This window comes from Lontra canadensis, unplaced genomic scaffold, assembly GCF_010015895.1.
Source record: "Lontra canadensis isolate GAN:19392208 unplaced genomic scaffold, GSC_riverotter_1.0 scaffold21, whole genome shotgun sequence".
NCBI lineage: Eukaryota > Metazoa > Chordata > Mammalia > Carnivora > Mustelidae > Lontra > Lontra canadensis.
In genome coordinates this window covers 7,370,112-7,392,674 of record NW_022631015.1, presented here as the reverse complement: position 1 = coordinate 7,392,674, position 22,563 = coordinate 7,370,112, and the positions used below count along the sequence as shown (strand labels likewise).

At 37.5% G+C, this 22,563-nt stretch overlaps 1 protein-coding gene, 1 non-coding gene and 1 pseudogene across 4 annotated transcripts; 1 reads left to right on the top strand and 2 right to left on the bottom strand.

Annotated features, from left to right (window-relative positions):
* Positions 1-460: 460 nt before the first annotated feature.
* On the bottom strand, positions 461-21,759 carry SNRNP48 (small nuclear ribonucleoprotein U11/U12 subunit 48). 3 transcript variants are annotated; one of them, XM_032861531.1, is made up of 9 exons: positions 21,564-21,759; positions 18,132-18,245; positions 17,825-17,885; positions 16,922-16,996; positions 11,593-11,781; positions 11,035-11,156; positions 6,851-7,101; positions 4,566-4,618; positions 461-483 (listed from the first exon to the last, which is right to left on the bottom strand). In XM_032861531.1, exons 1-8 carry the CDS (start codon positions 21,714-21,716, stop codon positions 4,570-4,572), a joined length of 1,014 nt encoding a protein of 337 aa, XP_032717422.1. In that variant the 5' UTR covers positions 21,717-21,759; the 3' UTR covers positions 461-483; positions 4,566-4,569. The 3 variants fall into 3 exon arrangements, with proteins under 3 accessions (XP_032717422.1, XP_032717419.1, XP_032717420.1); XM_032861529.1 differs by lacking the exon at positions 461-483 and adding an exon at positions 3,494-3,892; XM_032861528.1 differs by lacking the exon at positions 461-483 and having other exon boundaries at positions 3,492-4,618.
* LOC116870111 lies at positions 2,603-2,711 on the bottom strand. The gene has a single exon (XR_004383184.1). It is a non-coding gene; the product is annotated as a U6 spliceosomal RNA (small nuclear RNA).
* Positions 21,715-22,465, top strand: LOC116869860 (annotated as a pseudogene).
* Positions 22,466-22,563: the final 98 nt, after the last annotated feature.

Genomic DNA, 22,563 nt, shown 5'->3' with positions numbered 1-22,563 from the left:
ACCTTGACAACATGTAAATTAAAGCAACCAAGACCAGTCTAAATATTTGAGAAGTTGCCTTAATTTCTTTTGCTCACAAATGCCTCTCCCTTAAACTTCAGCATAAGTGCTGTTCTCCTCTGGCAGATTAAAAAATCGTACCCACATCCTCTTTAAGAGGAGTAGGAGAGATAGGAGGCAGTGGGCAGGAGGACAGAGCAGGTTTTAATTTTTCCTTAGCTGCTTCCAACTTCCTTATGTTGGCTAAGATTCTTCCAAAAACCTCACATTTAACTGTCAAGCACTTGTAATTTTGAAGGTACTATGAGATTTTGGGGTGCCTGCATGGCTCAGTCGGTTAAGCTGCTGTCTTCAGTTCAGGTCATGATCCCAGGGTCCCGGGATCGAGTCCCGAATCCAGCTCCTTGCTCGGTAGGGAGCCTGCTTCTCTCTCGGCCTCTGCCTGCCACTCTGCCTGCTTGTGCACTTGCTCTCTCTCTCTCTCTCTGACAAATAAATAATTAAATAAAATCTTTCACAAGGTACTGTGAGATTTTGATTTTTAGGTCTTCATGTGAAACGTAAAATTGATCACTGCTAAGAACTTTGGTATATAATTAATAGGTATCAAGACATTAAGGGAAGTTTATTTATGAATCAGTTTGAATTTAACAAAATGATAGGTGGGAAACGTTCATTTTTTTCAGATTTTATAAAGGAGTTCAGAAAACTTGGTGGATAATGCAGAGATTATTATGAAATGGTAGACACCACCATGATACAAGTCCATCAAACGTGTCCCCAGTTAATGATAGTTGTATAGGGGCGCGTGGCTGGCTCAGTCCGTGAACGTGCAGCCCTTGATCTTGGCGTTGAGTACGAGCCCCACAACAGGTGTAGAGATTACTTACAAAAGAACAAAACAAAAACACCTTTATAAATAAATCAATAAATCAGTAAATAAATAAATGTCTGTATAGTGGTTAAGAGCAGGGGCTCTAATTCCAATCTTTGTTTGCACTGCTTGTATGACGTTGGGAAGATAATTAAGCATTTTTATGCCTGAATTTTCTTATCCATAAACATTTATCACCTACATCATTCAAGGAATCATACTAAGCACTTTGGGGACTCAGATAAACATACCTTACTTTCAAAAAATTTTAAAACCTAGCTGGAGACACAAGCAATGGTAAGTAGTTATAATACAAGAGGGACGAACTGAAAGAGCACGAACCCTGGGGCAAGAGTGCCAAGACTCCCTTTGAGAATGAGAGCAAGTTATTTAGTTCCTCGAGCCTCAATTTCTTCATGTCTAAAATGGTGGAAATACTAGTCTTTACACCTCAGAGTGTTTCCTGACAACTAAATATGTTTATTACAAAGAGCTCATCAAAGCCACAAAGAGATACCACTTCACACCTGTAAGAATGGCTATTACCAAAAACACACATAAAAAACACCAGAATATACCAAGTATTGCCAAAGACGTCGAGAAACTGTATCCCTGCTGCACTGCTGGTGGAAACGTAAAATGTCTAAGCCCTATGGAAAACACTACGAAGGTTTCTCAAAAAATGAAACCCGGAGTTACCTTATGACCGAACGATTCCAATTCTAGACATACATCCACAAGAAGTAAAGACAGGGACTCAAACAGATCTCTGTACAGCCATGTTCACAGTAGTGTTATTCACAACAGCTAAAAGTTGGAAATAATCCAAATGCTCACCAACAGATGAATGGACGAACAGGTATGGAATATACACACAATGGAGTATTATTCAGCCTTAAAAGAAATGAATTTCTGATACATGCTACAAGATGGATGAACCTTGAAAACACTAAGTAAAATAAGCCACACACACACATACACACACACACACACAATTCTGATTCCACTTCTATGAGGTCCCTAGAATAGTCAAATTCATAGAGACAGAAAGTGGAGTGGTGATTACCAAGGGCTGAGGGAAGGGGTAAATGGAGAGCTGCTGTTTAATGGGTAGAGACAGATTCAGTCTGGGATGATGAAAACATTCTGGAGACGTATAGTGGTGATGGTTGTACAACAATGTGATTGATTACTAATGCCACTGAACTATGTACTTAAAAACAGCTCATGATAAATGTTGCTATGTATACTTTCTATATGTATATTTTTAAAAAGTTAGGTCTGCTACATAGTAAGTGCTCAATGAATGTTAACTATCCTTAGTGCTTTTAAAAGAGTACAGCAGAGAAAATTGTTTATGGCCAGTAGATTATAAATGGAGGCATGAAGGTGCCACCTGAGGTAGGATTTAATATGGATAAGATGGATAGCAGTTATAGTACTGATAAATATCAGTATTTTGTGAATCAAAAATTAGATGTTAAGTGACAGGGGCTTGTAAATCCTTCTGCCAAAATTAAAAATGATAAATTGACAGCTCTTGTGCTAGGCATGGGGGTTATATTGATAAAGATATAAAACCTTCTCTCAAAGAGCTCATAATCCAGTGAAGGAGTCTAAAACACAAACAGATAAGCATGGAAAATTAATATGTGCAAGGGTCAAACAAAGCCTCTTTCCATCTAAATCTATTTTACTGGATAGTTTGCAGTAGCTGGTATTATACTTAAAAATCTATAAAGAACTCTGGTTACATTTTACTTCTCATCCTTGTGCGGAAGCCATGCTCATCTTCTCTGTACCCTCCCAATTCTGGCATATACTGGCATATACATATACTGACAAAGCAAGCATTCTGGTTAGATGATCTCCTTTTCCCACCTATTCTATTTTTCATGAAGTCCACCAACATACTTCTTTCCACTTATTTCTCTCTTCTACTGAAAATCCAAGTATGCCTTTCAATCTCACTTTTTTAGTTTCTTCCACTCAGCAAAATCTTTGAAATCACATTGAAAAACAAAACAATAAATTAAGTTACAACATATAAAACTGCTGATGAATTCAAATAGTTTTTGACCTACAAAAGCAGCGATTCCACATGGTTCCCCATTATGTAACACCAAAGTCCTTAAGATTTTTAAATCTGAATTTTTATATATTTAGATATTAAGTACAATAGCAGTAGTAAGATTTCGTATTGGCAGGTAAACTGTTGATTTCCAACTTATAAAATCTGAGAGCTGTTTTTTATACCTAAAGCCCAACAGCCAATCTGATCTAAAGCCAGTCAACCTTTCTGTCACTGTCGGTTACTTATTTTAAGTTTCATTTTTATTTGAAACCTACCTTGGAATCTTCACCCTGAGTTTTTAAGATTCCAAATATTGTTAACTAGACAGGAGGTGATTAACATTTAATGGCCAACTTTCACCTGAGTGACCTATCATACAACAAATATACTACAAACAAAAAGGAGGAGACAACTGACACACAAAACATGGGTCAATCTCAAAAATATGTGAGGTGGAAGAAAGTACGTATTATAGTATTCCATTTATATGAATTCTGAAAAAGATACACATCTAATTAACAGCAACAAAAACCGGATCTTGGTTGCCTAGAGAAATTGGTAAAAGGGGTATATGAGAATTTTGGGGGGTGATGGAAATGTTCTCTATCTTGATCACGGTGACAACTTCATCGGCTGGGGTCTAAGTTGGTCAAAATCAAATGAAACGTACACTTAAAATGGGTGCATTTTATTTTATATAAACAGTACCTCAATAAAGATGATTTACATAAAAGAAAATGACAGTATATTTTTAATTTTAATTAAAATCTACCTTTAATTAACAAGTGAAAGATGAATGCTTTTAAAAACTTAACATATTGTGGATAAAGCTGAAGTTTTCTTTGACCACCCTCTCAATCCTGGTTTTCATTCCATATCTCTCCCATCTATACCTCCTCCCACAAATAATTACTGTTATGAGATTGGTATTGGTCCTTCTGAAGCTTTAAAAATATATTTACATACATACATGGTCACAGAAAATGTACAGTATTATATTGTACGTAAATATAACTTGTATATATTTTTCTGCAGTTTGCTATTTTCACTTAGCATTATGTTTCTGAGATCTATCCATGTTATTATAAAGTTTATCTCTTTTAAATCCAATATAGTAATCTACCACATGACTATACCATTTTTTATTTAACGAGGCCATTCCCCTTCTGACAGATATTTAGGTGGTTTTTTCCCTACTATATTTCACCAGTGCAGTGGTTAAGTCGTAGTTACTGAGGTGGCCACAGGGATTACAGATTGTGGTTCCAAGGGGATGTTAACCTTAGCTATAAGGTTTCATTTTTAAAAATGAGAATGTGTTCGTGTATTATTTATACAGTTTAAGTACTGACTTTAAAGAATTTTCTGATACATAAATTATCACAAAGAATGAAACAAAATCTGTAATAGGAAGCAATCGTCTATTAAAATATAAGCAAAACAAAGTTAAAGGACATAATAGTATACTCATGGTTTGAAACATAAGTAGTTACTGAAAATTAATGATCTGAGCACTAAACAAGTCATATAAACATTCTCCTACTCAAAGAAATTGTAATTAAAATGCTGTCATGCTGGTTATCATGACATAAGCATAATTAATACATGCACCAATACCTCATTATATTTTTTGCTTTCTCCTTTTATGACTATGATGTCTTTCCCCATCCCTGAAATGACAGGAGTAGAAAAAAAGGTATTACAAATGATGGACATCTTAGTATCAGAATTTTAAAATAGTAATTCACTAGTAGTATACTTCAGAACAAGTTAAAAGATACAGTCAGAACTAAAGAATACTTTTTTTAACTAAGTAAGCTCTACCCTCATTGGGGGGTTTGAAATCATGAGCCTGGAATCGAGAGTCACATGCTCTGCCAACTAAGACAAACGGATACACTAAACAGTAATTTCTTTTAAGAGTAAATATGGAAAATGAATCATTAAAACTAAAGGACAAAATGGACATGGGGATAAGCAAAATGAGAAATTTTTTTAAACTGCATTTTAGAGTTCTGCTTTAAAACTGACTTTGAATATATATATACATACATACGTATGAGGACCAGAGAATTTATTCCAAATAAAATACTGAAGTCATAAAATCATAGACGGAATTCAAAAATTGTCTGATATCCTTACGCTGGTTGCTATCAAGTCCATGCAATTCATTAAGATCAACCCTGTACTTTTGAGAAGTATTTCCTACTAATACTACTTAAACTTTAAATATATCCTCTCTAAAAGCAGATTATTTCATGTTTACATTTGAAGCTAATATATTTAAGTCAATAAAAACTGTTCAGAGATGCCAAAAATTACTTCAATGGAAGAAGCATTAACAAACCAGAAAGTAGTAAAAGAGCGTAGTAACTCTGATAATTAAGTTAATTTGTACATAATTATTACAAAATATCATTCATTATATGAATCAAAGGGATTACTAAGGAAATATTTCATTTTTATAAGAGGACTAAATCACAGCCAGCTTTAAACCTACGAACTGAAGGACAGTAACATGAACAAAATTATTAAATCAATAAGCATTACTAATTCCTGATCACCAGCAGCCCTGGAGAGGGACAAGATACCATTTGAGAAGCTATTATTAGACAAATACTGTGCGTATACTACTAAATCAGACGTGGACTTGCCTTCAAGGAGCTCAGTCTACTAGGGAGAGTAATAACTTAAGTTCAATAAAAAATACATGGTAGGCGGAATGCTGACAAAATCGGAAAGATCAGCTCTGCCTCAATGAGTGATAAGAGGTTTCATGGAAATGACTAAGCTGGGTCTTAAAAGACCAAGCAGGCTTTAAAAATAAAAATTAGGCAACAGAGCCTGACACAGAGAGGCATAAATGTGGCACAGTACAGATGAGAAACTGTTTAAGCAATTCAGGCTAGCTAAAGCATAATTCAGTATTTCATGGGGTAGTGGCAAAAACAAGGATGGGTAGCCAAAAGCCCTGATGCTGGTGGTCTTGGGAGCCATTCTAAACAATGTGGATTTTGCCCCTGAAGAGTTGTAAGAGTGAAAATTCACTCAGGCAGTAAAGTAGGGATGACTCCACATGGGACAAGGTTACAAATGGTTAGAACAATTACGAAAACTATTATTTCCCAGGTGGACAGCAGTAAGGAGGTGCATGTAAAGGTATCTTCAGGTAGAATTGATGGCAATGAGGAACTAACCAGATGGCAGGAATAAAAAGGGAGCAACTAAAATAACTCCATGATTTCTGGCTTAGGTGAACAGACGATGTCTGTCCCATTAAACAGAATAGGGAATGCTGGGAAAAGAGGGTCAGTACGAGAAAAAGTTCTGACTAACATTGAGATCCATGCAGATGCCTGTAAGCAGCTGGACTACTGGAATAGATTGCAAGTGATATAAATTTATTATTTTACCATTAGTTCCTAACTTTCCAGCTGTCAAAATTTTATCAGCGATATTAACAAGGACAAAATTAACTTCATATTAAAGTTTGGATCTTCTCTCTGACCCTAAAGACCCTTTAACTCAGGAATTAGCAGGAGAAAGAAATGACAAGAAAAAGGAGGAAGGAGCAGAAAAAAGAGATCTAGGCAAACACCTCATTTATAGAGTTAACTTCCTACCTACCTTCCTACCTCGACATTATTTCCCTATGTCCTTGCTAGGAAATAAGGAGTAAAAGAGGGAAACCCATATTGAATCAGGCATATAGAGAACTATGCCACCAGAGCTATGGTTACTTGCACTAAAATCAAATGATAAGAATTCTCACAAACACCTTACTCTCCTTACTGTAATTTACTCTTACAAGTCATTTTTTCAACGTTGTCTACAACAAAAGGATCGATTTACCTTTCAAGGGTAAACAATTCAACATCGGATGATGCAGTGTTAAGACTTACCTGTCCTTCCTTCTTCTAGAGTCCCAGTTTTTATCCTTATCTTTATTTCTTTTCCGTTTATGTGGGCTCCTACTCCGATCCTTTCTATGTCGTGAATACTCAGCATCGAGATAACTTCCACCAGACTGCCGGGAATCTACTGAAGCTGATCGTCTTTCTTCATTCTTTTCAGCATCATCCTCTGCTCTTTGCTCTTCTTGCCAATGACTGCTGAGTTCTTCCATGTGCACATTTATGACATCCCGTATCACCTCGGGGGAGAGAAGCACCCAATTTCAGATAAGAAAGATTTTTCAAAAAATTATACAAAGCTAAAAAAATCACTGTTAACAATCAGAATGGACTATGGGACATAAGCAGTTTAGAGAACATAAAAAAGTCAATGGTCAAATTGGAATATGAATGGTAGATAAAAGTACTGTAATTATTGATAAACTCACTGGTTGACCACCATATTATGATTATGTTAGGAAAACTATCCCTGTTCTTAAGAAGTATATACTAGGGGCGCCTGGGTGGCTCAGTGGGTTAAAGCCTCTGCCTTCGGCTCAGGTCATGATCCCAGGGCCCTGGGATCAAGCCCCATATCAGGCTCTCTGCTCAGTAGGAAGCCTGCTTTCCACAACCCGCCTCGCCTGCCTCTCTGCCTACCAGTGATCTCTGTCAAATAAATAAACAAAACCTTTAAAAAAAAAAAAAAAAGGAAGTACATACTAAGTATTTAGTGACAAAAAGATCACGGGGTAACTTCCTCTCAAATAGTTTAGAAAAAAAATAATGTACAGTTAGAGATCAAAAGAGAAAAAACGTACAGACAGAGTACAAATGACAAGCAAATGGGACAAAATGTTAACAATGGGTGATCTGGGTAACGGATATTCAGGAGTTCTTTATACTATTTTTATTTTTGCAACTTATTTGTATATTTGATATTATTTACAATTAAATTTTTTTTTAATTTTATAATTAAGTCAAGATGACCAACAAAATACAAAACATCTCCGTCACTTCACAGATACTTTCCTAACAGACTATATAAACCCCTAACTTCTCAGAATGACTTGAAAGTTTTTTCTTTCCTATTTATCCATGCAAACAACAAGCATAGGGCTGGTCACCTGGAGCACAGACGAAACTAAAATAGCTTACACTTCCCTCATGCCTACTGAGGAAGTGTTTTAAGAAGGTACGGGGGAGGGGCGCCTCGGTGACTCAGTGGGTTAAAGCCTCTGCCTTGGGCTCAGGTCATGATCCTAGGGTCCTGGGATGGAGCCCCGCGTCGGGCTCTCTGCTTGGCAGGGAGCCTGCTTCCCCCTCTCTCTCTCTGCCTGCTTGTGACCTCTGTCAAATGAATAAATAAAATCTTAAAAAAAAAAAAAAAAAAAGGTACAGGGGATAACTGAATTTAAATTTAAAAAGGGGCCGGGGGACGCTGGGTAGCTTAGTCAGTTAAGCATCTGCCTTCAGTCAGGTCATGATCCCAGGGTCCTGGGATTGAGTCCTGCATCAGGGTCCCTGCTCAGTGGGGAGCTGGCTTCTCCTTCTACCCCTTCCTCACCCCCACCCCCAGTCGTGATCTCTCGCAGACATACAGACACAGACAGACAGAAGGTACAGGGGACAATGGGCAATCTCAAAGACACAAACTATATAGTCACTATATAATGACTGAGTTTCTCCCCACTTTAAAGAAACTTTCAATGGCTCCCAAAGTAAAATGGAACAATGTCCAAAATCCTTAATAGAGCCTCTGAAGCCTTTCATGATTTTACTACATCACGTAATTGAAACCAGCCTTATCTCTTACTGCAATAGCTGAGAAACCCTAAGCTCTAGGCACCTTGGATTACTGATGGGTCTCTGGAAAACTCCTGCTCTTTTATATGTTTTTAGGAACACTAGCCCTTTGACCTAGAATATCCTTACCCACGGGTTCCCCTCCTCTACCATACTCTCTTGTGAAAATCTAAGACATGTAACGTGAGTCACACACACACACCTAAATTCCCACTCCCAGCTCTAGCACTTCTAGAGTAGCCCAACATGACTCCAGACTCGTAGTAGCTCTACATGAGCTCCACGAGGCCCGAATGTTACTGGATAGTTTCCAGGCTCACCACACAGGAAAGAGCCCATGAACAGACATGTTTTACCATTCCTGCTTCTCCCTTTCCTTCGACTGCTATCTCATGAAGCTGGTATACCAGCTTATTTTCAGAAAACATATAAAGATGGTATACCAATCTTATATTTTAAAAAAAGAATTGCTATTTTCTCCCACATACTTTGATCTCATTTTATTTTATCACTTAATGCAATCTGTATTTTGAAAGAAGTTTCACTTGTTAAACTATACGAAGTTTCTGCTGGGTGGGGGCTGTGTGCCATTTATCTTTACCTACCCAATAGCAGTGTTATGCATAGTGAGTACAGGCAGCAATAATTCTTTTTTCTAAAATCTAACAAAGTTTAGGTTCTAATCCAAAGCAAACAAAAACTTTAGATGATATGAATGAAACTAGAAGGAGGTAAAATGTTGACAAAGCCATGACCAGAAATATGATAAATCACTGAAAGATTTATAAACACTGAAGTTTTTACAGATGAAAGGTATTTCGCATCTGCTTCCAAAATTATCAGTGTGGAGGAAGGAGAGAATGGGAGGTAGTGAGTGAGAATATAAATAAAATGACAAAGTCATATGTTGATAATTGTTGAGGCTGAGTGACAGGGACAAAAGGGTTCATAAGACTATTCCAGTCACTTTAGTATATGTTTGAGTATTTCCATAACATAAAGTTAATATACAATTATGAAGAACACTAGTAACAACATTTACACTTGATTACAAGGTAATGAGACTGGAGAAGAAACACTGATGAACCACCAAGTACTTGAGGGACTTTAAGAATACTGAGGCTGTATGACATGGTCCCAGACCGCCACTGGAAGAGATAAGCCTAGAACATGTATTTTAATTGTAAAAAGAACAGCAGATTTAAATACCAAGCTATGTGGTACAGAGAGCATAACAGCAATCAACCAGGGAAGGAGCACCTCACGGTAACAGTGGACCTTAAACTTATCGAGATTTAAAAGAGCAACAACAAAGAGCATTTCAGGTGAGCAAACAACTTGTTATCCTGACACAAAGATAGGAGTAAATGTATGTAATCAGATATAGTTTAATAGACATTCCTGACTAGAGCAAAAGAAAATATTCAGTAAAATGAGGCCAGATTATGGACAGTCTTAGAAATCATAGAAAGAAGTAAGAAATAATGTGGTAAGAATTTAGAGATTCAGTGAGGAAATTATTTGTAGAGTCTAGGTAAGTAAGTCATGTACCAAAAAATTCACCAGCTATATCCACTGAAGGAACTCTGAAAATAAGTCTAGATATATATCAAGAGATTAAAGTATAAATAATTTATGCCAGACATTTTTTTTTAAAGATTTTATTTAGTTATTTATTTGACAGAGATCACAAGTAGTCAGAGAGGCAGGCAGAGAGAGAGAGAGGAAGCAGGCTCACCGCTGAGCAGAGAGCCCGATGTGGGGCCCGATCCCAGGACCCTGAGATCATGACCTGAGCCGAAAGCAGAGGCTTTAACCCACTGAGCCACCCAGGCGCCCCTATGCCAGACATTTTTTAAGCCTAAATACTTAACAGAGTACACAAAAGCATGCTAAAATTTCTGTAAGGAAAACAGAAAGGCTATTTGTTGACCAATTTCTGTGTCCACATGCATTCTCAATCAATTCGTATAACAACCCTACAAAGTCTACATAAAATGTTTAAAATGAAAATTATTGACACTTAAAATGTTCAAATAAGCTATTCAAGCCAAACAGGCAATGATAAACAGCAGGATCAAAACTCTAACACAGGTCTAAAGCCAAAATCTACGCTTTTATCGTGACATGCTACTTTCTCAAAAGTTGGTATGGTTTTAAGATTGTACAGCCTCTTCACGTAAGATTTTTGTACCCTGAAAAGCCTTTGCCTGGCACAGTGGATCTGAAAGGAATGGAGCAAATACAAATCAGGTGTGGCCGCCTTGAAGATACCTTCTTTCAGATAACCTCTAAGGAACTGCGGAAACCCACAGAGCAGACTTACATAACTATCTAAAGTAAATTTCTGTTCTCAACAAAGCTCTAAAAGAGTATATAAAACTTACCTCCGTATATGATTTCTTGGTTATGTGAACATTCTTAGCTCTATAGGACTGGCGTCTTCTTTTATAATCTCTCACTTCTGCCAGGATTTCAAGGTAAGATTTTGGACTTTTTCGACTATTATCTAAAAAGAATAAAATAAATTACATCCTTGGAAGCTTTTAAATTCTTATGAATTAGCAGGAAGAAAGACCACAATAATCCCATACTTCAACATGTTTCCATGCATCTAAAAACATCTTAAAAATTTCCATATTATAGAAATAGGCTGTTTTATATCATTCCTTTTCTCTAGCCATTAGTTGAAGCTATGACTGTTAAAGTACAAAGATTAAAGGACAAGAACAGTTGTAACAATTTTATAGAAGGAAGGTGCGCTTAATGTAAAAGTCAGAGAGCAAAATTTCACACACTGAGTAAACATCTTAACATATATGTGAATATCAGATAATGCAAAACCATCCTATTTCTATTCAAAGTGGTCTGACAACTAAATCCTAGTAACACACAAAGAATGAAATGACAATTAAGAAATATAAAACATGGTATTCATCTCAAACCTTGATTGACTTTGGCAGCCAAGTCTACAAAGAGATCACTGTCATTTTCAATAATCTGTGAATCAGAGCGCTTTTTCTTTGTCTCCTCCACTACAAAATCATAGAGGGCAAGACGATCGGCTTGGGTCAGATCACAAACACACCGTTTGTGATTCAGAGGAACTTCAACAGGTAACGAAGAATAAATCCCTAAAGTAAAAATAAAACCACAAGAATAAACAAATACATGAAGCATGAATACGTTATGGACTTAAATCTACTCCTTATCTTTAAACATGCGCTGTAATAATGCAACATTAACACAACTGTTTTCATAGTAATCCCTTAATATACAAAATATCCATCTACGTGATAAATGGTAAATAGTGACTTTATCCTCAATGCTATATCCACAGAAAAGATGTATGTGGATTCTTTGCTATTCTCTTTAACAATGTTAGGACAGATCCCATGAAGGCAGGCAGTAATAACCATGAGATAATTTGCTCATAAAACTTCCTGGGTAACAATTTTAGAAGGCTACCAATACTATAAAAGCAGATATTAACTTTCTTTCTGTTTATATGCTTTTCCCCATAAAAGGCGAGAGAAAAAAATGTAGTACACATTATAGTCCTTCTGAAAATAAAATATGGAAGTATGAAAAATATGTTAAAAATGTCTTTTTATATGAGGCATCATGTTAGGTGTTCCATATTCAAAATATATCCCAACTGTACAATGATTCAGAGTTAGGGATCAAAACACAATTACTTAAGTAGCAGAAATCCCAAACTTCCCCAGACCAGAGAATGACAGATTAAACTAAAACCAAACTTTTAATTTTCTAAAGAAGCATATTGGCATAACCAAATTCATTTAAAAAAGTTAACAGGAGTGCCCCCCCAATAGTCACAGAACTTCCTAAAATCTGTTCATTAATGAAAGAAAGTAAATACAATACCTTGATATGATGTATTAAACATTGAAGAAAATTTTTGTTTTGAGATTCAAATTTTCTCAAAGAAATAAAAAAATTATAACTGTAAATAAAGCAATTGTTTTAAAACAATTCTTTCTAGCCTTCATTATTCACTGATGGAAACAACAAACAGGAGCTACTAATGTTTCCTAAGTTACCCTAAAGTAATAACTCTGGTTCATAGAACAAGGTAAGATCAGTAGCTCTTCCCAGTACTTTTATTTGATAAAGTCTAACCTCATTGACTTCCTAAGTAAAGAGTCCAAAGAAAAATTAAAATAAGAGCAAACTATGAACTAAGAACTACAACACACAAAAAAGAGATGACTTTACATATGTCTACAAATTAAGAGGAGTGCTACATTGAATATGAGTTTGTGAATAGCCAGGGATAACAATACATGGTCATTTGTATTAGTCAAAGGGTTCTGAATTAGTGGAGAAGGGTTTCCTTTCAAGTTGATCAATTTCACTCTAATGCTGGTAGACACTTGGAAAAGCCTTTTTATGCAGGTAAGTTTTAAAACATTTAACTTTGTCCTATAAAACTGACTTAGCTTTGATAAGCCTAATTCCTTTGAATATAGGCTATAAAAAGCTGGGAGAAAAATATAAAGATTAGAAAATACTGATATATTATAAACAAGCTCCACATAAACCTTTGCCTGTTACTTTTAGACAAAGAAATATAATTTCCTCCTTAAAATATTCTGGAGTCGTCTTTATTCATCTGAAATTTCTGTATGGTGAAGACTAATACTTAAATTCCTTGAAATTCAACTAAAATTCCAAAGATTATAATATTGTGACAGTGGTTAAGATAAAGTTTAGAAATTTGAGTGATACTTTTAAAAGGATATCATTTGCAAAAAGGATACTGCATATCTTTAAATAAGGAGTATATTCAGGTTCCTAATTCCTCTTTATACTCACCCCAATTACTGAAAAAGAAAAAGTACAGGAAAAGTTAAACAACAGACTGCATTCAAATCATTGAGAACATATAGATATTTCTGACAAAAAAAAAAAAGGAAAACACAAATAAGTTTACATTTCCATAAAAAGTAAATTTTCAAATATAAGCTTCTATATGATTTAGAAGTATATCTGAATGTGCTGTAACCATATTAAATTCTATGATCCTCTTTTTTTTTGTAGTAGCTTTTTTTAAATTGTGGTAAATACACATTACATACAATGTACCATTTAAGCATTTTTAAGTGTACAGCTTAGTGGCATTAAATACATTACACTGTTTTGCAACCATCACCTCTATCCATCTCCAGAACTTTTCATCACCCAAACTGAAACTCTAATCTAGCTTTTTAGTTACCTTTGCCACGACAGAGCATCTTAAACATATGACATATAATACTAAATATTCATAAAAAGAACTGGTTCAAAGCTACAAATTCAGAATTTTACAGAGAATTCATACAGAGTCAATTTCCAAATATCAAAGAAAAAGAAATAAGGCCCACAGAAGTAAAATGACTTGCCCAAGTCTCACAAGTAGTAGGAACAAATTAGGCCTAATCAGTTACTTGGGTCTCTTGAGGGTTCTTTTAGTATAATGCACTGATCTTCAAATCATGGCCATGATTCAAATATATGTCATGAAACTGAAGTACAGCAAAAAATAATGAAGGAAAAAGGTAAACCACTAAATATAAAATGACTGTTTATGATTAAAATTAGCATCCTGGTTATAAAATTAACAAAGGTAATTATATCTGAAAATAAGTAAGTAGATCTAATGGTTGTTTCAAGCTTTCACAAAGGTAAATGAACTTAGAATTCTATACACTGGTGGAGACCTAATATGAGTGATAAAATGGAAACAAATATAACTCATCAAAAGACATATAATTTAGTATGTGACAAACAAATATTAATTAAATGGGAAAATGTAAAATTGCTCATATTAGTCATTCTTCCTTCAAAGTAAATAAATTAGCAAGATATTAGGGGATTCTTGTTCTTGGCTATTAGATTTTAAAATCTCTTAACACACAAGTGGGCCACAAAAATAAGGTCTACTAAGAAACAGTAGAACTCTATACAATATGAAAAAAAGTTTTAAAAAGAGGATCATATCATATAATAAAATTCTTAAGTTAAATCTTAATTTAAGAGAGTGCCAAAACAAAAATTCCTCTTAACTTTCTACTGAAGGGACTACTTATTCAGAGTAATTCTTTGCTTTTGTAAAGAACTAAACTCAAGGTCCAAATCTACCTTATTACTTAGTCATATAAATAAAAAAATTTGAGAACATTCTCTAAATTACACACATACATAAAATTCTCAGCCATTTCATTATCTTAAAAATCACTTTCTGTACATTAATGTGCTTAGAAATTAAATTGCTTACACATAAGCAGCCAATTATTAGAGCCCGGGCTAGTTTAGCATTCATTATTTCCATTACCCTAAACAATACTACAAGATAGTTTCACACCAGAGACAAGGACACAAAACCTCAAAAAAGCTGTCATTTGTACCAGGCCAAGAAACTAGTTTCTTTAAAGCAGGCTTACACAAACCAGAATAAACAAAGAACAGTGCTAATAATAGCAAGCAGTGAGTAGGTACAGATTTAAAGTTTGTGGTATTCTTCTACTTAATTATAACAGACATAATAAATAATGAATATATTTGAGCAGTGATTCCTAGTCCATAAATTTCACTTAAATGCAATTTCTATCAGAAAACAGAATAACTCAGTTGAGAGTATGTACCAAATCCAAAACTTGGTTCTCAATCCAGCGCAGCCATTAGCAAGCCTTGCTATCATCTAGCAAAGGAGTGTTAACCTATTTCTTTACCTAATAGGAGGGGAAAATAGTTGTCCAGCCCATGTAAGTGTGTTATGAAAGAGAAATGAATACATGAAAGAACTATAAAGAATCTCTTTTAAAAAAAACTAAAGTATCAATAGTCTTCAGAATAAACACACAAGAACCTTATTATTCCTCTCAGACAAGGTGTGTTTCTTCAACAAAGACACTGGATTAGATGATCTCCCAGTTCTCTTTCAACTCCAAAATACATCTAGTAAATCTATCTAACTAGTTAGATCAAAAAAGGCCTCGAACTATTAACCCCTCCAAAAAACAATAGCAAAAATCTTCTACATTTTTCTGGCTCATTAACTAAACAGGAGTAGGGGGCAGAACAATAATAGGAGCCCAAAAAAGGACTGACTGATCACAGCTCAGTAATCTTTTCAAATAAGAGCCAAATGTCTCCCTCAAAGAAAGGAAAACAACAACAACAACCACCACCCAGAATTTAGCACAAAGTACATAAAAATGGGACCTTTAAAACAGGAAATACAGGAAAGATTATTCTGTCTGTGGTATGGAACCACTATAATGTACACTAAAGGTAAGAGAGCGCCTCCTGAAGCCACAGTAGAACTTGGGAAAAGATGAAGTCCAGATACTGGTTTAGAACAATGGGTAAAGACTGAATTTCAACAAGGGAGAAACAAATCCTAACTCTGCACTAATTTAATGAATAGAATTCAGCTAGAAAGAATAATGAGAGGGGGAAAAAAAGGTAAGATGTCCAGAGAAAGCTACCTTCAGAAGGTTCAAGGACAACTCAGAAATCCTTGTAAGAAAAGCAAAGTCATGCTTTGGCTACATGTTATCCCCAGGTTCAGAAATCTATTAACACTATTCACTCATCTATTAAATATATTAACTCTATTAGTTAATAAATCTATTAACGCTATTAACATTCCAATGGATTGTTTTTTCTTTTCATTTCCTAAAAGCTCATACTTAAAAAAAATTCTAACCTGTTCTTTGCTGAAGTTAAGTCCCAGGCAGAAACTCTTAACCCAGCTCCGAAGCTGTGTATGAAGGGATCCACAAACTTTCTGACACTCTATGTAAAACTCTGTGTTTGGGCTTTATTTGAAGGGCCAGCTGTGAAGACGGCTCTCTTTTAGCATAAGCCTGTCCTTTTACACTGCATTTCAACATTCTTATATTTAACAAGGGACTAACTCTCAAGAGAGAGAGCAAATCTCAGGGTAAGACGCTCTCAATGCAATTTAGTTACCTAATAATCAAAATAAAAATTATCTACAAGGTAATCTCACCTATCAGGTGATTCCAAAGCATGAATCCCTAGCTAAGACACTAGCTAAAGCTGCTCAAATACTTTGCTGTATTTGAGCAGAAAATATCTACCCAATGAAGCTGACACTAAACACACTGACCTAATATTAAATATAAAATTTAACTTTCCCCATACAACTGTTTCCACAAGATTTTTCTTAAAAATCAGTAACATTTGCTTATGGGACAAAAATAGTTCAAATCATTAATTAGCTCAAACTATGATGCCACTTACTTTGATTATAACCATCACCATCTTTTCCAACTGCAGTTCTAGCTTGTTTAATTATCTGGAATTGTGAGTCCTTATCTGTCAAAAAAGCACCCATAAACACAGTATGAATCATCAGTGTCCACAATCATATTATTAACTTGTTTCCAATCCAAGCTCTTTGCGCACACTGGCAAATCGCCAGAATCTGGAAAGTGAAAAAACCTACACCTGCTGCCTAGGTAATCTGAAGGCAGAATTTTTTCAGATCGAGCCAGAACCCAGTAAGTAACTAGATGGCAGGCAGTCTAGAAAACATTACCATCAGGCATTCTGCAGTAGCTGCTGCAAATTTCAGCAACCAGTAACAGCTACCATTGTTTGAACCCTGCTAAGTGCCAGGAACTATTCTAAGCATTTTACGTATACTACAACATTTAATCAGTGCAAAGGTGCATTATCATCATCCCGTTTCATGGAGAAATTCAGGCAACAAAAAGGTGTAATTACTTGCTGAAAGTTGCAAATCTACTAGTGATAAAACCAGGAGTTGAATCAGGGCATTCGATTCTGGAGTCTGGAATTTTAACCTCCGCACCTGCTGTGAACACTTGGAACACATTTCCAGCCTCAGTCTGCAAACTGTGTTGTGTGGCCAGATTTTTGTTATATCCAAGAAGGAAGGTATGTGTCTTATTGCACAAAGCTTTGAAGGGTTTTCACTGCCGATTACTATAAACCTGGTCTCTAAACTCCAGATTAAGCAAACTAGTTTCACTATACATTAATTAATCTTACATTCTCTTAAAGCATGAAATGTCCTTCTTAATCACAAGCATACTTATAGAGTCCATTCTTCTGATAATTCAAAAATGAAATATCAATGCCTATACTATCTTTAATATAATCTATTAAATTAATACTTACTCAAAGTAATTGAAGGTATCTTCACATTCTCATAGAAAAAATCAGAATTATACATTTGATCCTAAACAGTAAAAACAAAGAAGTTAGTATTTGTAACCAATAACTGCCTATTTTAAGATTTGACATGAACAAACAAGAGATTACTATCATTTCAGTATTTCTTACAAAAATTAGCAGTTAGGCAAATACCATTCTACCCCACAAGTGACTAGTATTTATGTCAGAACACTTCACACTATACCCACCAAATCTTCTGAATTTATTCATGCATGAATTACATGACATATACATAATAAATATATGGTACCTCCTCTTCTTTGGTATAGCCCAGTTTCCTCAATCTACAAGACACCATGTGCTTTGCTAAAGATGATTTAGGCATGTGATGATTGGAATCATAGGGACATATCACAACTTCATCCTATAAAAAAGAAAGAGAAGCAAAGAAACATTTTTTTTTAATATTTATTGGAAAGAAAGAGAGAGAGAGAGAGAGAGAGAAAGACAGCATGTGTGTGGGGCAGAGGGAGAGAACCTCAAGTGAACTCCCTGCTGAGCACTGAACCCAGGTGGGGCTGGATCCCACGACCCATGAGATCCTAACCTGAAGCGAAACCAAGACTTGGACACTTAACCAACTGAGCCACCCAGGCACCCCATGGGAATACTATAGTCAAATGATTAAATCATTAAATGTTTACTACTTGCTCAAGTAATACTATCCATTTATCTCCTCTTCTAGGGGCCTCTTTCCCAACCCCGGTGTGTGTGTGTGATATATTTTAAAAAACAAAAAACAAAAAAAATTTCCCTCAATCTCTCTCTCCTTTATAGCCCCCTCTCCCTCTCCAAAGCCCAACTTTAAAAGATTTGTTTACAAACTACCAGTTAGTAGGTCACTAACAATCTTCTTGCTAAAGAAGATGTGTCAAAGCACAGGTCAGACTCTTTAAAATATTTGAACTCTTTGAAGGTCACAATCCAATTGGCCATTTCTGTCATCCAGATAGTCTTCATGTTCTACCTCTCTAGTTCTTCTACTTGGTCTTCTCTAAAGATGTCTTCCTTGTTTTCCCTGTACCCCTTTAAATGTTGGCGTTTCATGTAAGTCAAACCAGTGACCTTTTGCCATTTGATATACACTTACTGGAAAATCTCATGGCTTTAAATTTCACTATAGAGTAATGGCTCCCGAAATCTAGATTTTTAGACCTTGTTTCTCTTTTAAGTATCTTATACTAAAAACACTAACAATTCAATGTAACAAAAATAAATTCATTACATTCCTGGTCTCCTGACCCCAAACCCATTCCTTTTATGTCTCCCAGTTTCCTCATGGAGAAAACCATCTCCTCTTCCTCGTCATTGATATCTAATCAATATCCATCCCTTTTCAGCCCTAAGTAACTCTGAAATCCCTCCACAAAATCCATCCTCACTGTTACTTCCCCACTTCAGGACATCAACATTGTTCTGGATTACAACAGCCATTGCCTAACTGCTCTGCTTCCAGACCTGTTGTCCTTCTCATTCTCCGCACTGTGGCTGCTCTGAATCCCAGGTCTGCCACTTACTGTATGAACTTGGTCAAGGTATTTTACCTTTCTTTGCCTCAGTTTCCTCATTTATAAAATGGGAAAAACTTTTCTTTTCTCACAGAGCTACTGTGAAGATTAAATAAACTATACATGGGTTTATACATTCAGAGCAATCAAACAGGGCCTGGCACATAGCAAGTGTTCCAATGTAAGCAATTACTAGTTTATTAAAAGACAAATATGATATCGTCTGGCTTAAGATACTTCCATGCTTCCCCACTGCCCTCATTTAAACAACAACAACAAAAAACCAGATTCTTTAATACGGCTGACACAGGACCTTTAAGATCTGGATCCTTGCCACCATCATTCTTCTCTACAGTCTATGCTTAGCTATCCTTAACCACCTTGGGTTTCCTGATCTGGTCACACCCTTTTCTCTGGACTTCCTACCATTGATGCTTTCTCTGTGCTTCCCTAGCTAATTCAGCACACTTTAATCAGCTCAGAATTCACTTTATCCAGGAAACCTCTACTGTCCTACCACAGCTATAATAAACAGCTATTCCACCCTTCATAGACTTTATCACATTGTAATGTAGGCTGATTTCTCTAGATTTCCCCTCACTATGACCACACAATAAGCTCTACGATAGAACCTGTGACTGCTCTTCGCTAAACTTCAGTATTAAAACCCTCTAGCAGAGGGGCGCCTGGGTGGCTGAGTGGGTTAAGGCCTCTGCCTTCGGCTTGGGTCGTGGTCTCAGGGTCCTGGGATTGGGCCCCGCATCGGGCTCTCTGCTCAGCCGGGAGCCTGCTTCCCCTTCTCTCTGCCTGCTTCTCTGCCTACTTGTGATCTCTGTCTGTCAAAATAAATAAATAAACTTTAAAAAAAAAAAAAAAACCCTCCAGCAGAAAAGTGAAGCTTCGTTAACTATGCAGACTATTCCAGGAACGATGGATGTCACCTACCACGATTTTTAAACTAGTCACTCTCTTGAATTTCAGACGTTAGTTCTGTAGCATTTAGATGTACACTCAGAGTTATTTGTCATAATTTTGGAATTTTACAAAGACGTTTTAGAGAGGCAGCATAGCAAGGAAACACAGAGATTCTCAGGAGCCAGAATGCCTGGGTTCAAAATCCCAACTGCTATTTACTAGCAGTGTGTCCTTGGACAAATTACCACTTCTCTGGGTTTGTTTTCTCATCTGTAAAACGTGGCTAACAGTACTCACAGGGTAATTATAACTATTAAACGAAGAAACTAGGGTATAGTAAGTGGCATAAGCAAAGTGCTATTTAAGTGTTAATCCAAGAAATTTCAGGTTACTACGATGCTGAGTAAACAGTGTTAAGTAAGAGCATGGAAGGCCCCACTCAACGGAATTCACAGCTTCAAACATCACTCTAAACAAATTTTAAAAATTTCCACGACGCCTTTAATACAATAAATGTGAACTGTCTGTGTATAAGTCAAACACGCCTTAGGTGTCTTTACGGAATCAGTAATGTAATTTAAACCTGGGAGAAATTATTACAGCGTGACGAACCCAGAAAGAGCATTAGAGATCGTGAATTATCCCAGACTGAAGCGCTTCTTCTCCTCCCACCCCAAAACACAAACAAACAATCAGGACTGTTGACTTTTATACACCTACCTACATTTTTTAAGGCAATTCTAATGTTCAAAAGAGTTGTTAGTCACCATCTCTTAGTGATACCCTCTAATAATCCTAGCATCGATGCTGTCCCTTCAGAAGTGCAGAATTTTAAGGCGGAAAACGGGGAAGTGAACTCCCAAGCTCTCCTGACACCAAATCTGGTGCAACTGCTGCATCCATGTGACACATGACAAAGCAAACGGGGCAACACCTCCGCTGGCGGCACTCTGAGGCCGATTCCCGTATTTTCTAGATAAACCCGAGACCTGCCACCCCACCTCACCCACCGCATTTCCACCCTCTCCTTGAACCGAAGTTCCGCAGGAGCGCCGCACCGGCGACCCTAGCGGAGCGCTCCGAAGGCGCCCACGCGCCCCACCTGAGGCCCGCAGGCGTCAAGGGCGCTCCAGGCCCGGTCCCGGGCGCCCACCACGGCTCTGCGGACCGGAGGGGCTCCCACGCGGATTCCTTCCCCCCACGCCAAGACACCGCAGGCTGAGGGCCACCAAAGGACCCGGGGCTCAAGCCCCCCTCACCTCTGCCGCCTCCTCCCCGGGGTCCAGCCGATCCAGGCTCCAGCCCAGGGACGCCGTCACCTCCTCCAGCCTCCGGCAGCAGCTCTCCACGAACTCGCTAAGCTCCTGCTGTAGCCGCCGTCGCTCCTCCACTGGGGGCGGCTCGCCCTCCATGGCCGTGCCCCACCCGCCAGATGGAAGCAGTCGAACTGCCGGCGCCGCGCGGGGGCCTCTGGGAATTGTGGGCGGGACCAGGTTGCCACGTGATTGCAACCGCCTATAGGGAGAGGCCCGGGAAGGGCGGAGCTGTCATTTTGAGCGGTGTTCCCAGGGGTCTTCCGGGTCTTCCAGGAGTTGTGGCTGGTGCAACTGCTAACCGGTGCTTTTGAGCCCGGGCTTCCCTGAACTGCATTCCCTCTCGCCCCCAGAACTTTTAAGAAATGGTTTACATCGCCCCTGCCTCAGCTGCCGCTAAGATGCTCGGTCCTTCCGATGAAGCTAGGTCACTTGCTTCAACTGAGATTAGGTCTTCATTTCAAACAGCGACAAGCACCGGCTTGCAGCAGCTCCCGCCGGGCGCTTTCCGCGCACCGTGGCCTCCACCTCGGAGCTCGCCTGCATCTCTTTGGCCCTCATGCTGCACGAGGATGAGGTGGCAGTCACGGAGGATAAGATCAATGCTCTCATTAAATGCTGAACCTTTCCGGCCAGGCTTCTTTGGAAAGGCCCTGGCCGCTGGTCGCATTGGGAGCCTCATCTCAAAGTAGGGGCTGGTGGACCTGCCCCAGCGGCTCACGCTGCACCAGCCAAGGTCCTGCCCTGTCCACCAGTGTCTGCTGCTACTGAGAAAAAAAAAACGGGAAGCAAAGAAAAAAGAACCCGAGGAGTCTCGTGATGACATGCGCTTTGGTCTTTTTGACTAAATGTCTTTAAACATGTTCAATAAAAAAGCTGAGCTTTACAAAAATAAAATGGTTTGTATCTACAGAAAAGTTTAAAGAGTATTTGTACGGCCATCCTC